Below are 13,014 nucleotides of genomic sequence, written 5' to 3'. Positions count from 1 at the left end.
CGGTTCCATTCTCTCCGGGCTTAAGATACGCAGAGATAAATCACCCTCATGTGCAACCACCCGTGCAACACACATGCACTTTATAATGCGTCTTTGTTATGGGTTTGTGGACTAATGGAAATGCTGTCAGAAATCTGTTTTTAGGACACCAACTTTTTTTGTAATATAACCCAATGGCTTAGATTTTAAAATGGGCATTGTCACTTTTTCAGTAGTAAACCAAACACGCAAGGGGAAGGAGATGGACCACTCGTAGAAAAATTCAAGGTGAAAATCACAACACTCAGTACGATGGCTATAGGAATTAAAGTCCCACATTTCAGTTAAAGGATGTTCACACACACAAAAATTAATAATTCTGTCATAATATACTCACCCCCAATTTGTTAAAAATCCATTTAACTTTCTTATGCAGAACATGAAAGGAGATGTTTTAATGAATATCGCGGGCTGTTTCTTCAACACAACGGCAGTGGATAGCAGAGGTTGACTGACAGTGGATAACGGATTAATCGGCCGATAGTTTTTAAAATTGATTTAAAGAACGTCAAAAAGTTCAGAAAAAAAATCTTATTCTTTCCTTTCTTTGATGGGCACAGACAAAGAGTCCTAAATGAATAAAATGCCAGATGCAGTATATTGTTCAAACATAATTCCCAAAATAATGAAAAAAAATAAAGATTTGGTACATAACGGGGGACTTAAGTATAAAGAAGACTGAAACAAGACAGTTTAATTCTTATTTTGAAATGAAGAATTAATAAAGAAATTAAAAATCGGCAACAATCAACATTTTTTGGAACAAACAAGTTTAGTTCCAAAAAGCAACTATCGGCACTGATTAATCGGTAAAACCGATATATCGGTCTACCTCAAGTGGATAGTGCCTCACATTAAAGCTTAAAGAAGGACCCAAACGATCCACAAAAGTAGCCCATGTGACTCCTCATATTCCCAGTCTTTTGAAGGGATACGATAGATTGTGTTAAAGATCTTGCGTTGTTTTTCATTTAAAACCAATCAACAAACTCCTCTCATGAATGTGCAACGGAGATCAAGATTTTCACTGTAAAATAAGTTGCATTTCAGGTTCTCACCAAATCCTATGGATTTTAAGCTTTAAAGTGAGGCAATATCCACTGCCATTGTATTGAAAACAGCCAGCAATATTCACGGAAACGTCTCCTTTCGTATTCTGCTTAAGGTTTGGAATGACACAAGGGTTAATAAATGATGACAATTTAAATTTTTGGTGAACTATTCCTTTAAAAAGAACCAGAAGAGCCATATTTAAAAAGTGTAAATGCAAAGTTGCATTGTATTGTGCACAAAGTCTCTCTAAAGTCATTTATATTTAGTGAATTACTGTTGTTGTTTTTTATTATTATTAGCTGTATTAAGTGTAAATCGATATGTCTCTGTTTGATTCCAGCATTGGGGAGTAACGTTACCATCTTAACTATTTTTCAGTAGCTCAGCTGTTTGCAAACAGAGTTTTTGGGGGAATCAATCAAATTAATATTTTTGGGGGAATATTGCTCATGAAACCTGTTAAGAAAATATCCTGGTAATATTTTACTCCAAATCAATAACAAGTTTTTAAATGATATTTAACAAATATAATGAAGGGCCATTACGATTTTTACATTGTGACATTATTTTCAGGACACTTAAGCACATTTTACCCCCCTAATTCTCATTACCGCAATGTTTTACTTTTACTATTCACATTGTTTTCAATGATTATTCTCATTACTGTAACATTCATTTTGTTCTGTAATATAGTAAAAAAGATGCTGTTGTACAGTGATTTTCTGAATTAAAATCAGCTAAATTGAAAGGCAGTACCAAGTGTGTACTACTACTACTATAAATTATTTTCAATTTAAAAAGCAAAAATAATCATGTTGCGGTAATGAGATTATAATCTCTCTTTTTTTTTTAATTGTGGTAATGACAATTGTGGGTTAAAATATATGCAACCATCATGAAAATAATTTCACAATGTAAAAAATCTTTAACTAGGCTTCATTTTCTATAGGCAAATTCATTTATATTTGTATATATATATATATATATACACTCACCTAAAGGATTATTAGGAACACCATACTAATACTGTGTTTGACCCCCTTTCGCCTTCAGAACTGCCTTAATTCTACGTGGCATTGATTCAACAAGGTGCTGAAAGCATTCTTTAGAAATGTTGGCCCATATTGATAGGATAGCATCTTGCAGTTGATGGAGATTTGTGGGATACACATCCAGGGCACGAAGCTCCCGTTCCACCACATCCCAAAGATGCTCTATTGGGTTCAGATCTGGTGACTGTGGGGGCCATTTTAATACAGTGAACTCATTGTCATGTTCAAAAAACCAATTTGAAATGATTGGAGCTTTGTGACATGGTGCATTATCCTGCTGGAAGTAGCCATCAGAGGATGGTACATGGTGGCCATAAACGGATGGACATGGTCAGAAACAATGCTCAGGTAGGCCGTGGCATTTAAACGATGCCCAATTTGCACTAAGGGGACTAAAGTGTGCCAAGAAAACATCCCCCACACCATTACACCACCACCACCAGCCTGCACAGTGGTAACAAGGCATGATGGATCCATGTTCTCATTCTGTTTACGCCAAATTCTGACTCTACCATCTGAATGTCTCAACAGAAATCGAGACTCATCAGACCAGGCAACATATTTCCAGTCTTCAACTGTCCAATTTTGGTGAGTTCTTGCAAATTGTAGCCTCTTTTTCCTATTTGTAGTGGAGATGAGTGGTACCCGGTGGGGTCTTCTGCTGTTGTAGCCCATCCGCCTCAAGGTTGTGCGTGTTGTGGCTTGAATCAGTCGGCCCATTCTCCTCTGACCTCTAGCATCAACAAGGCATTTTTTCCCACAGGACTGTAGCATACTGGATGTTTTTCCCTTTTCACACCATTCTTTGTAAACCCTAGAAATGGTTGTGCGTGAAAATCCCAGTAACTGAGCAGATTGAGAAATACTCAGACCGGCCCGTCTGGCACCAACAACCATGCCACGCTCAAAATGGCTTAAATCACCTTTCTTTCACATTCTGACATTCAGTTTGGAGTTCAGGAGATTGTCTTGACCAGGACCACACCCCTAAATGCATTGAAGCAACTGCCATGTGATTGGTTGATTAGATAATTGCATTAATGAGAAATTGAACAGGTGTTCCTAATAATCCTTTAGGTGAGTGTATGTGTGTATGTGTGTGTGTGTGTGTGTGTGTGTGTGTGTGTGTGTGTGTGTGTTTTTTTTTTTTATAAATGTATTTGTTTCTTTTGATTTTATGAGTTAAATAGGAACAGGCATTCTCTTGACTGGTTTCAGCTGGGATAGAAGAAAGTATTTTAACATCCAAAAAATGACATTTCACCTTTGGCAAGCTATAATTCCAAAGTAATTTCCCCAACACTCCTGAGAAGACACCTACCGAGTGGACTTGCCATCCAGTGTACCACCACGGCCGCCTGGCTGTCACAAGACAAGTGACTGAAGGTGATGTTGTTCACTTCATGGATGGCGTGTTTCCCCACCGGATTCCAGTTTACAGAGCAGTCTAATTGGGAAAACAGAAAGAGAACGCAACACAGAGAGCGAGTGAGATCGAAGGACAGACAGTCAGCGGAGTGTTTCCCCAGTGAGAACATCGGTGAGATACTTTGGCAGAGTTCAGAGTGAAACTATGCAGCCATACAAGGAGACACCCCCACCCCCCTCTTTTTTCTGTCTTTCTTTCACTTGTTTTTTGCTCAGATAAGCAGGTAAAGGAAGAAGAGCAGTCGCCTGTGTCCGCCTCACACCCCGCCGCTCTTCTTCACGCGAGTGCTATTGTGATGCTAACAAGGATGGCTTTTAGCCGTGGCCGTTCCCGTTCGTAGTCACACACAATGAGAAATGACTACAGAGGAATCTGGATTCGCTACAGAAGGAGAAATGTGACTTTTCAATGCATACAGCGCTTTAGGGGCGGACAACAGCTTGGGATGCTTGACAGAAACAATGTTAGTCATTAATGAAATAATAAATACTCTATTAAGCCAAGCAAAGAGAATCAATTAGGGTGGATCTCACAAAACCTAACAAGAACACGCTCTGGTATTTCAAATAAGAAATTATATTTTTCTGAAATAAAATGAAACTTGTTTTTAGGGCCATTCAGATTTCGTCCATATACAGTACTGTACAAAAGTTTAGCACTTGTGAAAATTGTTGCATAGTGAGGATGTCTTCAAAAATAATGACATAAATTGTTTTCATTTATCACTTAATGTCTTATCTTTTCTATCTGCAAAATTAACATTTATATTTCCCATTAACATATTAAAGCTGAAAATATAAATAACCATTTTAAGACAAATGCTTTTGTGAAACATCTTATGTGCCTAAAACTTTTGCATAGTACTTTATAATATATATTTATTTATAACTCACGATAATGAGAAAATTCCTCTTATGTAATAATAATAATAATAATAATAATAATAATAATAATAATAGGCAAATAAGGTGCCTGAGGTGATAAAAATGAGAAATCTTCTAAAAATCTAGTCTAATCACATTAAAGGCTTTACAAAAATATCAAGTGATGTAACCATTAAGTAAAAGGTATTAAAATACTGTCTTTGAATACTTGTAAGTGTACACAATTTTTAAGGTAACAAAAACTATATCCATCAGTTTTTTCCAAATATCTTGAATTTTTGAGTCACATATATAATTGTTTTCCTAAGTTACTCCATTTGACCTTAACAAAATGTGCCTTTTTGTAAAACATTTCAAAATATATATTCTAAAAAACGTCTAAAGGGGCTGTTTTCATGGCAAGATCAAGGTAGTTTTAAAAACTAATGTACACAATATAGAATATAAAACAGGAATATACGCAACGGACATTACATAATAACTTTCATTTCAATATTTGATAAAAAAAAAAAAAGTAAAATTTTCCCTGGCGAGACATTTTTGAAAACATCCACAAAAAACGCTGCCTAGTGGCATTAAAAAGAGATGAGGATTTTGGGGATAACAGTAAAAGTGCTTATTTGCCATGAAAATGTCACAATGCAAATTTTTTTTTAATAAGATGCAAAATAGAAATTCTTATCATTTAAAATAATGATAATAATTTTAGAGTGACCAGGCCAATTCTTGCAAGATTTAGCCTCCTGACCGGGCACTGCAGTTAGAGAGAGGTTTGACCATAAAGTTGCTTACTGTCATATCGCAATGTGACTGCAAGCTTGCGACCACTCTCATCAAAACTGGACAACTGCGATCCCTGGAGAGAGAGAGAGAGAGAGAGAGAGAGAGAGAGAGAGAGAGAGAGAGAGAGAGAGAGAGAGAACAGAAGCACAACATAGTTCATACATGCCCATCACTTCCACTTTATTTCAATATAACATCTGAACTCCACTGTTATGGCAGCACATGGGCGGCTGAGAACCAATCAGCAACTTGCGTAACAGGAATGCACACTTGAGCATTCAAAACCACCAGCACTTGATGTGGTGACAGCCACACTGCACAATCCCACAATTATGAGGCTCCTGGCATTCAACAACTCTGTGTTCATTGCCAAACACTGAATATAACCCTCGAGATTACAGAGGAGGGCGCCCCGAAACAATATAGCCGCTCAAGCGGCATTCACTGACCCAGAATCAGCCGTTTATACACAAACGATGAACTCAGGTGAGATAATGAGCTGTTACCCCTGATTCGAATACAGCTCTTGAAGGTGTTTCAAAAGAAGTCAAAGCAAATATGCTTGCGTGACAGAACCAGACAGACACACCCGAGACAAGAGAGCTTTGTAATCAGCGTGCCAGATCAGAGCGAATGTACAAAAACAAACAAGTTGATAAATAAAATAGGGATTATATAATAAAGCGCATGTACTCCAAAGAAAAGTAACCGAGTGAAGGTGTTTTCACGGATGTGGAATGACACTAAACCAGCTCTGCTTTGAGGTCACTGCACTCTTGTGTGTATTACAGATCTTATCGTCTTCCATGCTATCTTGGATAAAGGAAGTTGTTTGACATGGTGGGATGATATACAATTCAGTCCTCCCAGGAGATGTGCTTAAAGCCTAAAATATTGAGATATCATGCTAGGAAAATTCTTTAAAAGGTCAATTTTCATTTACTTTCCAATTGAGCAGAGCAATGGTCAAAAAAATTCTAATTATGCAAGAGTACGTACCAGTCCAATCTGATTGGACACACTGTGCTCCAAGAGATTGGTGTTCCATTATTTTTAGGGCTGTCAATTGATTGTTTGGCACAAACCATTCTGATGGTTGATGTGAACATTAACTGAAGCTCCTGACCAGTATCTGCATGATTGTATGTACTGCAGCCACATGATTGGCTGATTAGATAATTGCATAAATGATTGTTGGTGCCAGATGGAACTAGAATTTACTAGGAATGGTTCCAAAAACAAAAATCATCCAGTGAGAGACAGTTCTGTGGACGGAAACATCTTGTTGATGAGAGAGGTCAACAGAAAATGGCCAGACTGGTTTGAACTGAGATGCGGGTTGGCGCTGTTTTGGTAACATGAGAGCGCAACCTACACAATATTAGGCAGATGGGTTTTTGTTTTTTAATCCCCTTTTCTCCCAATGTTGGAAAGCCCAATTCCCACTACTTCGTAGGTCCTCGTGGTGGTGCGGTTACTCGCCTCAATCTGGGTGGCAGAGGACAAGTCTGTTGCCTCCACTTCTGAGACCGTCAATCTGCGCATCTTATCACATGACTCATTGTGCATGACACCGCAGACACTCACAGCATGTGGAGACTCATGCTACTCTCCACAATACACACACAACTCACCACATGCCCCATTGAGAGAACCACTAATCACCACCACGAGGAGGTTACCCCATGTGACTCTACCCTCCCTAGCAATCGGGCCAATTTGGTTGCTAAGGAGACCTGGCTGGAGTCACTCAGCACGCCCTGAGGCAGATGGTTTTAATGTTGTGGCTGATCAGTGTATGCTTATGACTTTATTAAAACATGCAGCAACAAAAAATTCAGTCGAGAGACTTGAGTAAATGTATTTTACTATTGTTTATTGTGCATAGAGATTAGATTTTAAGTTGTTATAAACTGAATCGTGTTTTCAGGTGAGTTGATTGAGACTAGTTTATCTTGATATGCTTTAGACACGCAGAACATATTCATGTTTGTGCATTAGTGTCTATATTGGGTGCTTTAAGTGCAAAACTTTAATGAAGAAACTTTAATCAATATTTGACAGTCATATTTGACATGCAGGATCACTGCATGAAACACTGATGACAACAAACACCCTTATTATAGTAACTTCATTGAATAAAAGGTAATAATCAGCAATATGCTTTCACATATGGCTTTATTTAAATGTTTGCGTGTGAAAACAGTGACACCAGGATGTTAGAATTACGTACAAGTGATGTAATAACATAAACTGGCTCATTGAAACTAACTGTCCGAAAGAATTGGTTTGCGTAAATAAATCAGACTTCCCCCCCATTACTGTGCAGAAGTGTGCTGCTTGTACGGCTAAAGTTGTGCTTACTGCCCCCTACTGTCAGGGACTCATAAAAACATGAACGGGATACTTCAAGCTTGAAGTGCTCCGATGGTGGGAAAATTCCCTATTACGGTCCTGGATTATGATTGTGTTAATTTTTTCACCACATTAGTTTTTATATAATAAGTCGCACTGAATTAAAGTGTTAAACTGACAGTGCTAATTATTGTTTTGGCAATTAAGCATATTTTCCCCCCAATTCACTTTAAAGTAATGGCAAAATATATTATATAAACAGTAAAGCCCTGCCTTTAAATGATGGTCTATTCAATTATATTTAGTTTAGGCCAATTGTATTGAAGGTTTATGAAAAATGGGTTTAACTGTCATGAAAATCACAATACTGAGATATCGGGATAGGAAATCTATTTTAAAAGGTTGATTTTACTTTACTTTATAAAAAGCATAACCACCAGCGAATAGGCTAATGAGAAATTATAAAACAGTAGTTCATATACAGTATATATAACATATAAAAATGATCACAATAGGAAACAAAACCAACAGAGCTGACCTGCTGACATTATTGGATTCAACAACTGTAACTTAAAATATATTATCAGTAAGTCTTAAAATAAAAAGTTTGTCATTTTTGCTTTTACACTGTCAAAAAAAAAAAGTTTATATTTCACAGAAAGAAATAAAAGTAATGGGCCAAGAAAGTCTCTCTTTTTTCAGGTTTAAAACAACATTTTAAAATGGCTTCACAATACAGAAAATGCCAATGATATTTCACTTCCATTAGAATAAATGAAGCAGCATGTTTTATTTGTGGGGAAACTGCCCTTAAATTGTTGTTTGAGGAGAGATCTGTAATCCAATATAAACTAATATAATCCCAGATGAACTGGACAACTCACCACAACACATTTTCTGTAAGTCTCTAACAAAAAAAAAACGCTTTACATAAGTGCAAACACCAGCAATACAGTCCACGGCCAACTGATTCATCAAGCTCTAATCACTGCTGTGCTTACTGAAACGCTCAAGACAAATCTGTCTTAATGACATTCTCTGGACCACTTCCACAGGATGTGTATTGATGACGGATTGACCTCCTGATCTCGTGGACCCCGTACCTGGTCCAGATGTACAACCAGAGAGAACTACAGAGAGACAGACAGGCCACAGGGAGGCGAACCACGAAAGAACTTCAGATTCAAATCGGTCTAAAATCCTCTACTGAGCCATTCTGTCAATTCAAACAGGGGTCAGATACAAGTAGATCCATTACTAAAATCAGTTAACTGATGGTGTGATTCCAAAAATGGGAGAAAACTCATTTTTGTGTTGTTTTTCCCCAGTTGGAGGGCCTGTAACTCCAGAAATATTAAAGATATCTTCATATCCTTTTATATTCTTATTTCTAACAAACTTTCCTTCAGATATCTCCATATTTTAGTCCCTGTATATGAGTTTTTGTGGAAAAACATCTTGTGCCCTTCTCAAAGTTTAACACCGCAGTTATCTGCGTTAATGAACTGAGGGGAATGAAAGCACAAACTAATTTGGCTCATAGCCCTCGGCCTTGCTTTTAAAAGGAGGGATTTTAGGTAGCAAAAAACATTTACAGCCCTGTAGACGAAGGGGCCGTCAGGCTAATTCCTCATTTAGCATCAGAATAAAGTGAGAAAGTTAGCCACACTGGAGCTTCACTAATGGTTCCTGCCATGCTGTCCTGGGGTTTAACACCACATGCCCAGCAGGGTCCTGAGTTCACCGTAGACAGACAGCTGCTGCATGACTGTTACACACCTGTAGCCAATAAGACAAGCTGTTTGTGACCACAGACTCACACTTTTGAGACTTGCGGCAGCCTTTAAGTCTCTTTCTCAAGACTCAAGATTTCCCTGCAAGCGCCCCCGCGACAGTGTGTGCATCAGCCAGATGCAGTTTCAATCTCTCACATAAGTAGTTACTTACATGACCTGCTTCTGTATTATTTGAACTTTAATAAAGCTGTAACACATTAAATATAAATGCATTTAAGATATAACGCCGGGGTGTTTCCTTTAAAGACGCTCAACATGCAAGTTTTGCTTCAGCGGTGTGGCAGATCCACTTATTCCACAATGAGAGTGCTTCTGTATTTACTTATTTTGTATTATTCCTTCATACTTTGGGATCTACATCACCTGAAGCGGTTTGTAAGGTTTAGCGTGCATCTGGACATGTGTTTTCTTCCTCTCCTCAGTCGTGCACAAACTGCAGTGCTGCTCTCACGCGTCATCGTCAGAGTTTCATATGATCTCATGTTACTGTAAATGAGATCAAACAACTATTTGACCATTAACTTTTTTAGACAATTTTTTTATGGCCGACGCTGTCGCCAATTGCAGGAACATTTGTATTTTTGTACATATCTTGCAAGCTTGGATTGCAATCGCACTTAGCAAGTATGAGATTTTATGTTTATTTGATTTCAATTAAAATCTTTTGTAAGAAATCTCTTTGCATAAATGTGTGCTTGAAAGGAAAAAAATAGGGAGGGGTGGGGTTGCAGGGTTGCATAATGCCTCCTAACAAGTTTGTCACACTCTCCCCAACACCCTTTTACGACCATCCTGAACAAGTACCACCTCCCCCCCTCTCCTTCCCTTTGTACCTGCGGGCCGTTTGTCCCGCTGAGAGGAGCGACTTGAAAACCCTCCGCAGTCGTTGTGACGTGTTGGCCCTCTCTGCACTAATGGTACCAGCATCCTATAAACTTCAAATGGACAGTTTGGGCTGGGGGTGTTGCAACTAGGCCCATAAACTCGCTGCATCTCATGTGGCAAATGAGCAGAAATGTTGCCCGAGAGGTAAAACAAGGAGGTCAGTCCCCGGTCAAACAAGGTTCCCTGTGCTTTATTAGCCCCTAAATAGTGATCGTAAAAGAGAGAAGACTGTGTGCCTTTTGTTTAATGAGCACGTCATTAAATGCCCTGTGAAAATTAAGAGAACACATGATGACCCAAGTCAAAACCAATCTAATATTTTGGGAAACTGATCAGGGTGTTGTATTTGCACTTACAAATAAGTGGCATGGTGATCCCATGGGTTTGGGTTATGCACTATGGTACTAACCATGGTAGCATTAGCATTGTGGTATAATTGCCATTTCTGACCTCTGCAGGATCATTATGCACACTTACAAAAATTGTACCTATGGTAGGTTGATGGTACCTTGCTTCCATTGAAGTACACAACATGTTATGTAGAACATTCTCAAATCGTGCTGGATAACATGATCTTCGTGTTTTGTTCATGCCAGCTTGTGTGCATTAAATGGCTTTAAAAATGTGAAGTGGGTTAACCATCAAGTGAAGCGTTTTTAAATACTTTCTTTGCATCTTATATACACATGAATAATAACAGCACTGACCCTCATACATAAGACATGCTGAAATTCATGTTAAAATTTTATTTTCTAGCTAATTATTATCTTGCTGATCATGTAATTTGTAATTAAACTATTTGAATTATATTGGAAAATGCAAAAGTTAAAGCATTTTCATTTGCTGACTTTTGGACCCCAAATATAAAAGTACCACGGTATTACCATTTGACAACATCACTGTACCAGGGGATAAGCAAAGGGAGATGAACCAAAAATGTAGATCAGTGTAAAATGTTAAGCAACAACATGAAAATTTAAGCTTCATTCAAAATCCCCCTCTGATTGAACACACACCTGGCATGGCCAACAGACGCCATTAAAGAGAAGAACTTTTGTTGGCTATTGTGTGGCTTCATGGGATACGAGCATGTCAGAACATACTGGAGGCAGGTGGGAATGGGGGGGTGCGTGCTTGCTGTAGCACACCAAAGCCTGATCCAAACAGGTGTTCTGCCTTCTTTCCAAATAATAACAGTAATTATATCTTCTAAACGTGGAAAAAAAAAAAGATTTCTACATTTGTTTCTTTTTATGCATTTCCCCTTTCTTCTACCCTCCCCTGGGCAGAACATGACCCTGAAGAGAAAGATATGCCGCGAGGCAAACAAACTGCGGTAGAAGAGCTCAGCAGCTCTGCCCACTCCCATGTAGAGATGTTGCGATTATACGGTTTCACTATTAATTGCGATTAAAAATGTCACAGTTAATTACCGTAAGAATTTTGAATCTATGGTTTAAACTGTGAAAGGTTTTATTTTAACGTAAAATAAATAAATATATATATAAATAATGTACAAATATATAATATAAAGCAGTTTTTCGGTGCAAGCCCAAATGTGAAGATCTCCTGCGCTTGAGCCTGACTGTTGCTATGGTTACGGACAGTGACCACGTGGAGCTTGGCCAGGTGAAAAACTGTGAAACTGGTGCTTAGACACACAAACCCCAAAATATAGAGGAATTTGATTTACCAGACTCACATATACTAGAAAAGCTACATTAATCATCTGTTTGGGAGCGTTTGAATGACAGGGTTACTAAGGGCAATGGATGTAAAGAAGTCTGAGGACAGAAGTCATAAAAAGATACACATCCTACAAATGGGACAGGTTGACAAGATGTTCCACTAGTCGTCCAACAACAAACTAGTATTTTTTGTTGTGGTACTTCTAAAGGGATGAATTAAGAGATGCAACTTTTCATAATATTCAAGCGTGCTGTGCATTTGCATGTAGTTACTATCAGCGTGTAAACTTTGAGAAGATGGGTCTTAAATGATCTTCATTATTTAAAGCATTGCTTGCGTACAAATGTACAGCATTGACCAATACATGTTTGCTCCCTTTATTATGCATAGTCCACAGGTTTATTTGTGAAGTATTGAGGACAGATTAAAGAACGGTATTTTTATGGAGTCTGTTCTGTTGCTGATTCTTTATGGTGGGGTGTCTGACAAACAACAGATTGCTCTATTAAACTGCTGCAGAAGAAAAAACTGATGGATGCCGTGAACTGTGTTGCGCACCCACCCTAATCTTACAGTTATGCAGTTCTGAAGACTCCAAGTACTCCAGTTACATTGAAGCGAATCATTCAGCACCCAGCATGCACATAAGCAATCTAGTGGCTCTCTCTACACTCTCAAACTACTTATACATGTCTATCCATCCTTAGAATCTGCTACATTTATTTGAGAAATGTTTTATACTTAAGACTGGTTTTCAAAGAATATATATTTTTATGTTTATATATTGTTATTATTATATACTATGAATGTACTTTTATTATATTTAGGGCTGTGAATCAATTAAAAATGTTAACTAATTATTCGCTAAGTTTTCTGAGCGAATAAATTATGGTACATGATACATTATAACAAACGTTAAAAAAAATTAGTTTTACTTTATACGTTATCTCAAAGAACTTGCCAGAAATTGGTTGGTCATCATTTATTTTAATTACTTAAATACTTTTTACTCTTCCCTTTTTTGCAGATAGATTTTTACAGGTATTAAT

The 13,014-nt window shown here is 37.8% G+C and overlaps 1 protein-coding gene across 2 annotated transcripts in view; it reads right to left on the bottom strand.

The window, feature by feature from the left end:
* LOC127632669 (interleukin-17 receptor D-like) overlaps positions 1-13,014 on the bottom strand; it is a 41,143-nt gene that overhangs the window by 11,991 nt on the left and 16,138 nt on the right. For both annotated transcript variants that reach the window (XM_052111397.1, XM_052111398.1), the window contains exons 2-3: positions 5,250-5,313; positions 3,466-3,591 (exon numbers count right to left, since the gene is read on the bottom strand). In XM_052111397.1, coding sequence (XP_051967357.1) covers positions 3,466-3,591; positions 5,250-5,313 — 190 coding nt within the window. The remainder of the gene's footprint in view (positions 1-3,465; positions 3,592-5,249; positions 5,314-13,014) is intronic.

Source organism: Xyrauchen texanus, chromosome 39, assembly GCF_025860055.1.
Source record: "Xyrauchen texanus isolate HMW12.3.18 chromosome 39, RBS_HiC_50CHRs, whole genome shotgun sequence".
In the NCBI taxonomy this organism is placed as follows: domain Eukaryota; kingdom Metazoa; phylum Chordata; class Actinopteri; order Cypriniformes; family Catostomidae; genus Xyrauchen; species Xyrauchen texanus.
This window is presented reverse-complemented; position numbering and strand designations above follow the sequence as displayed.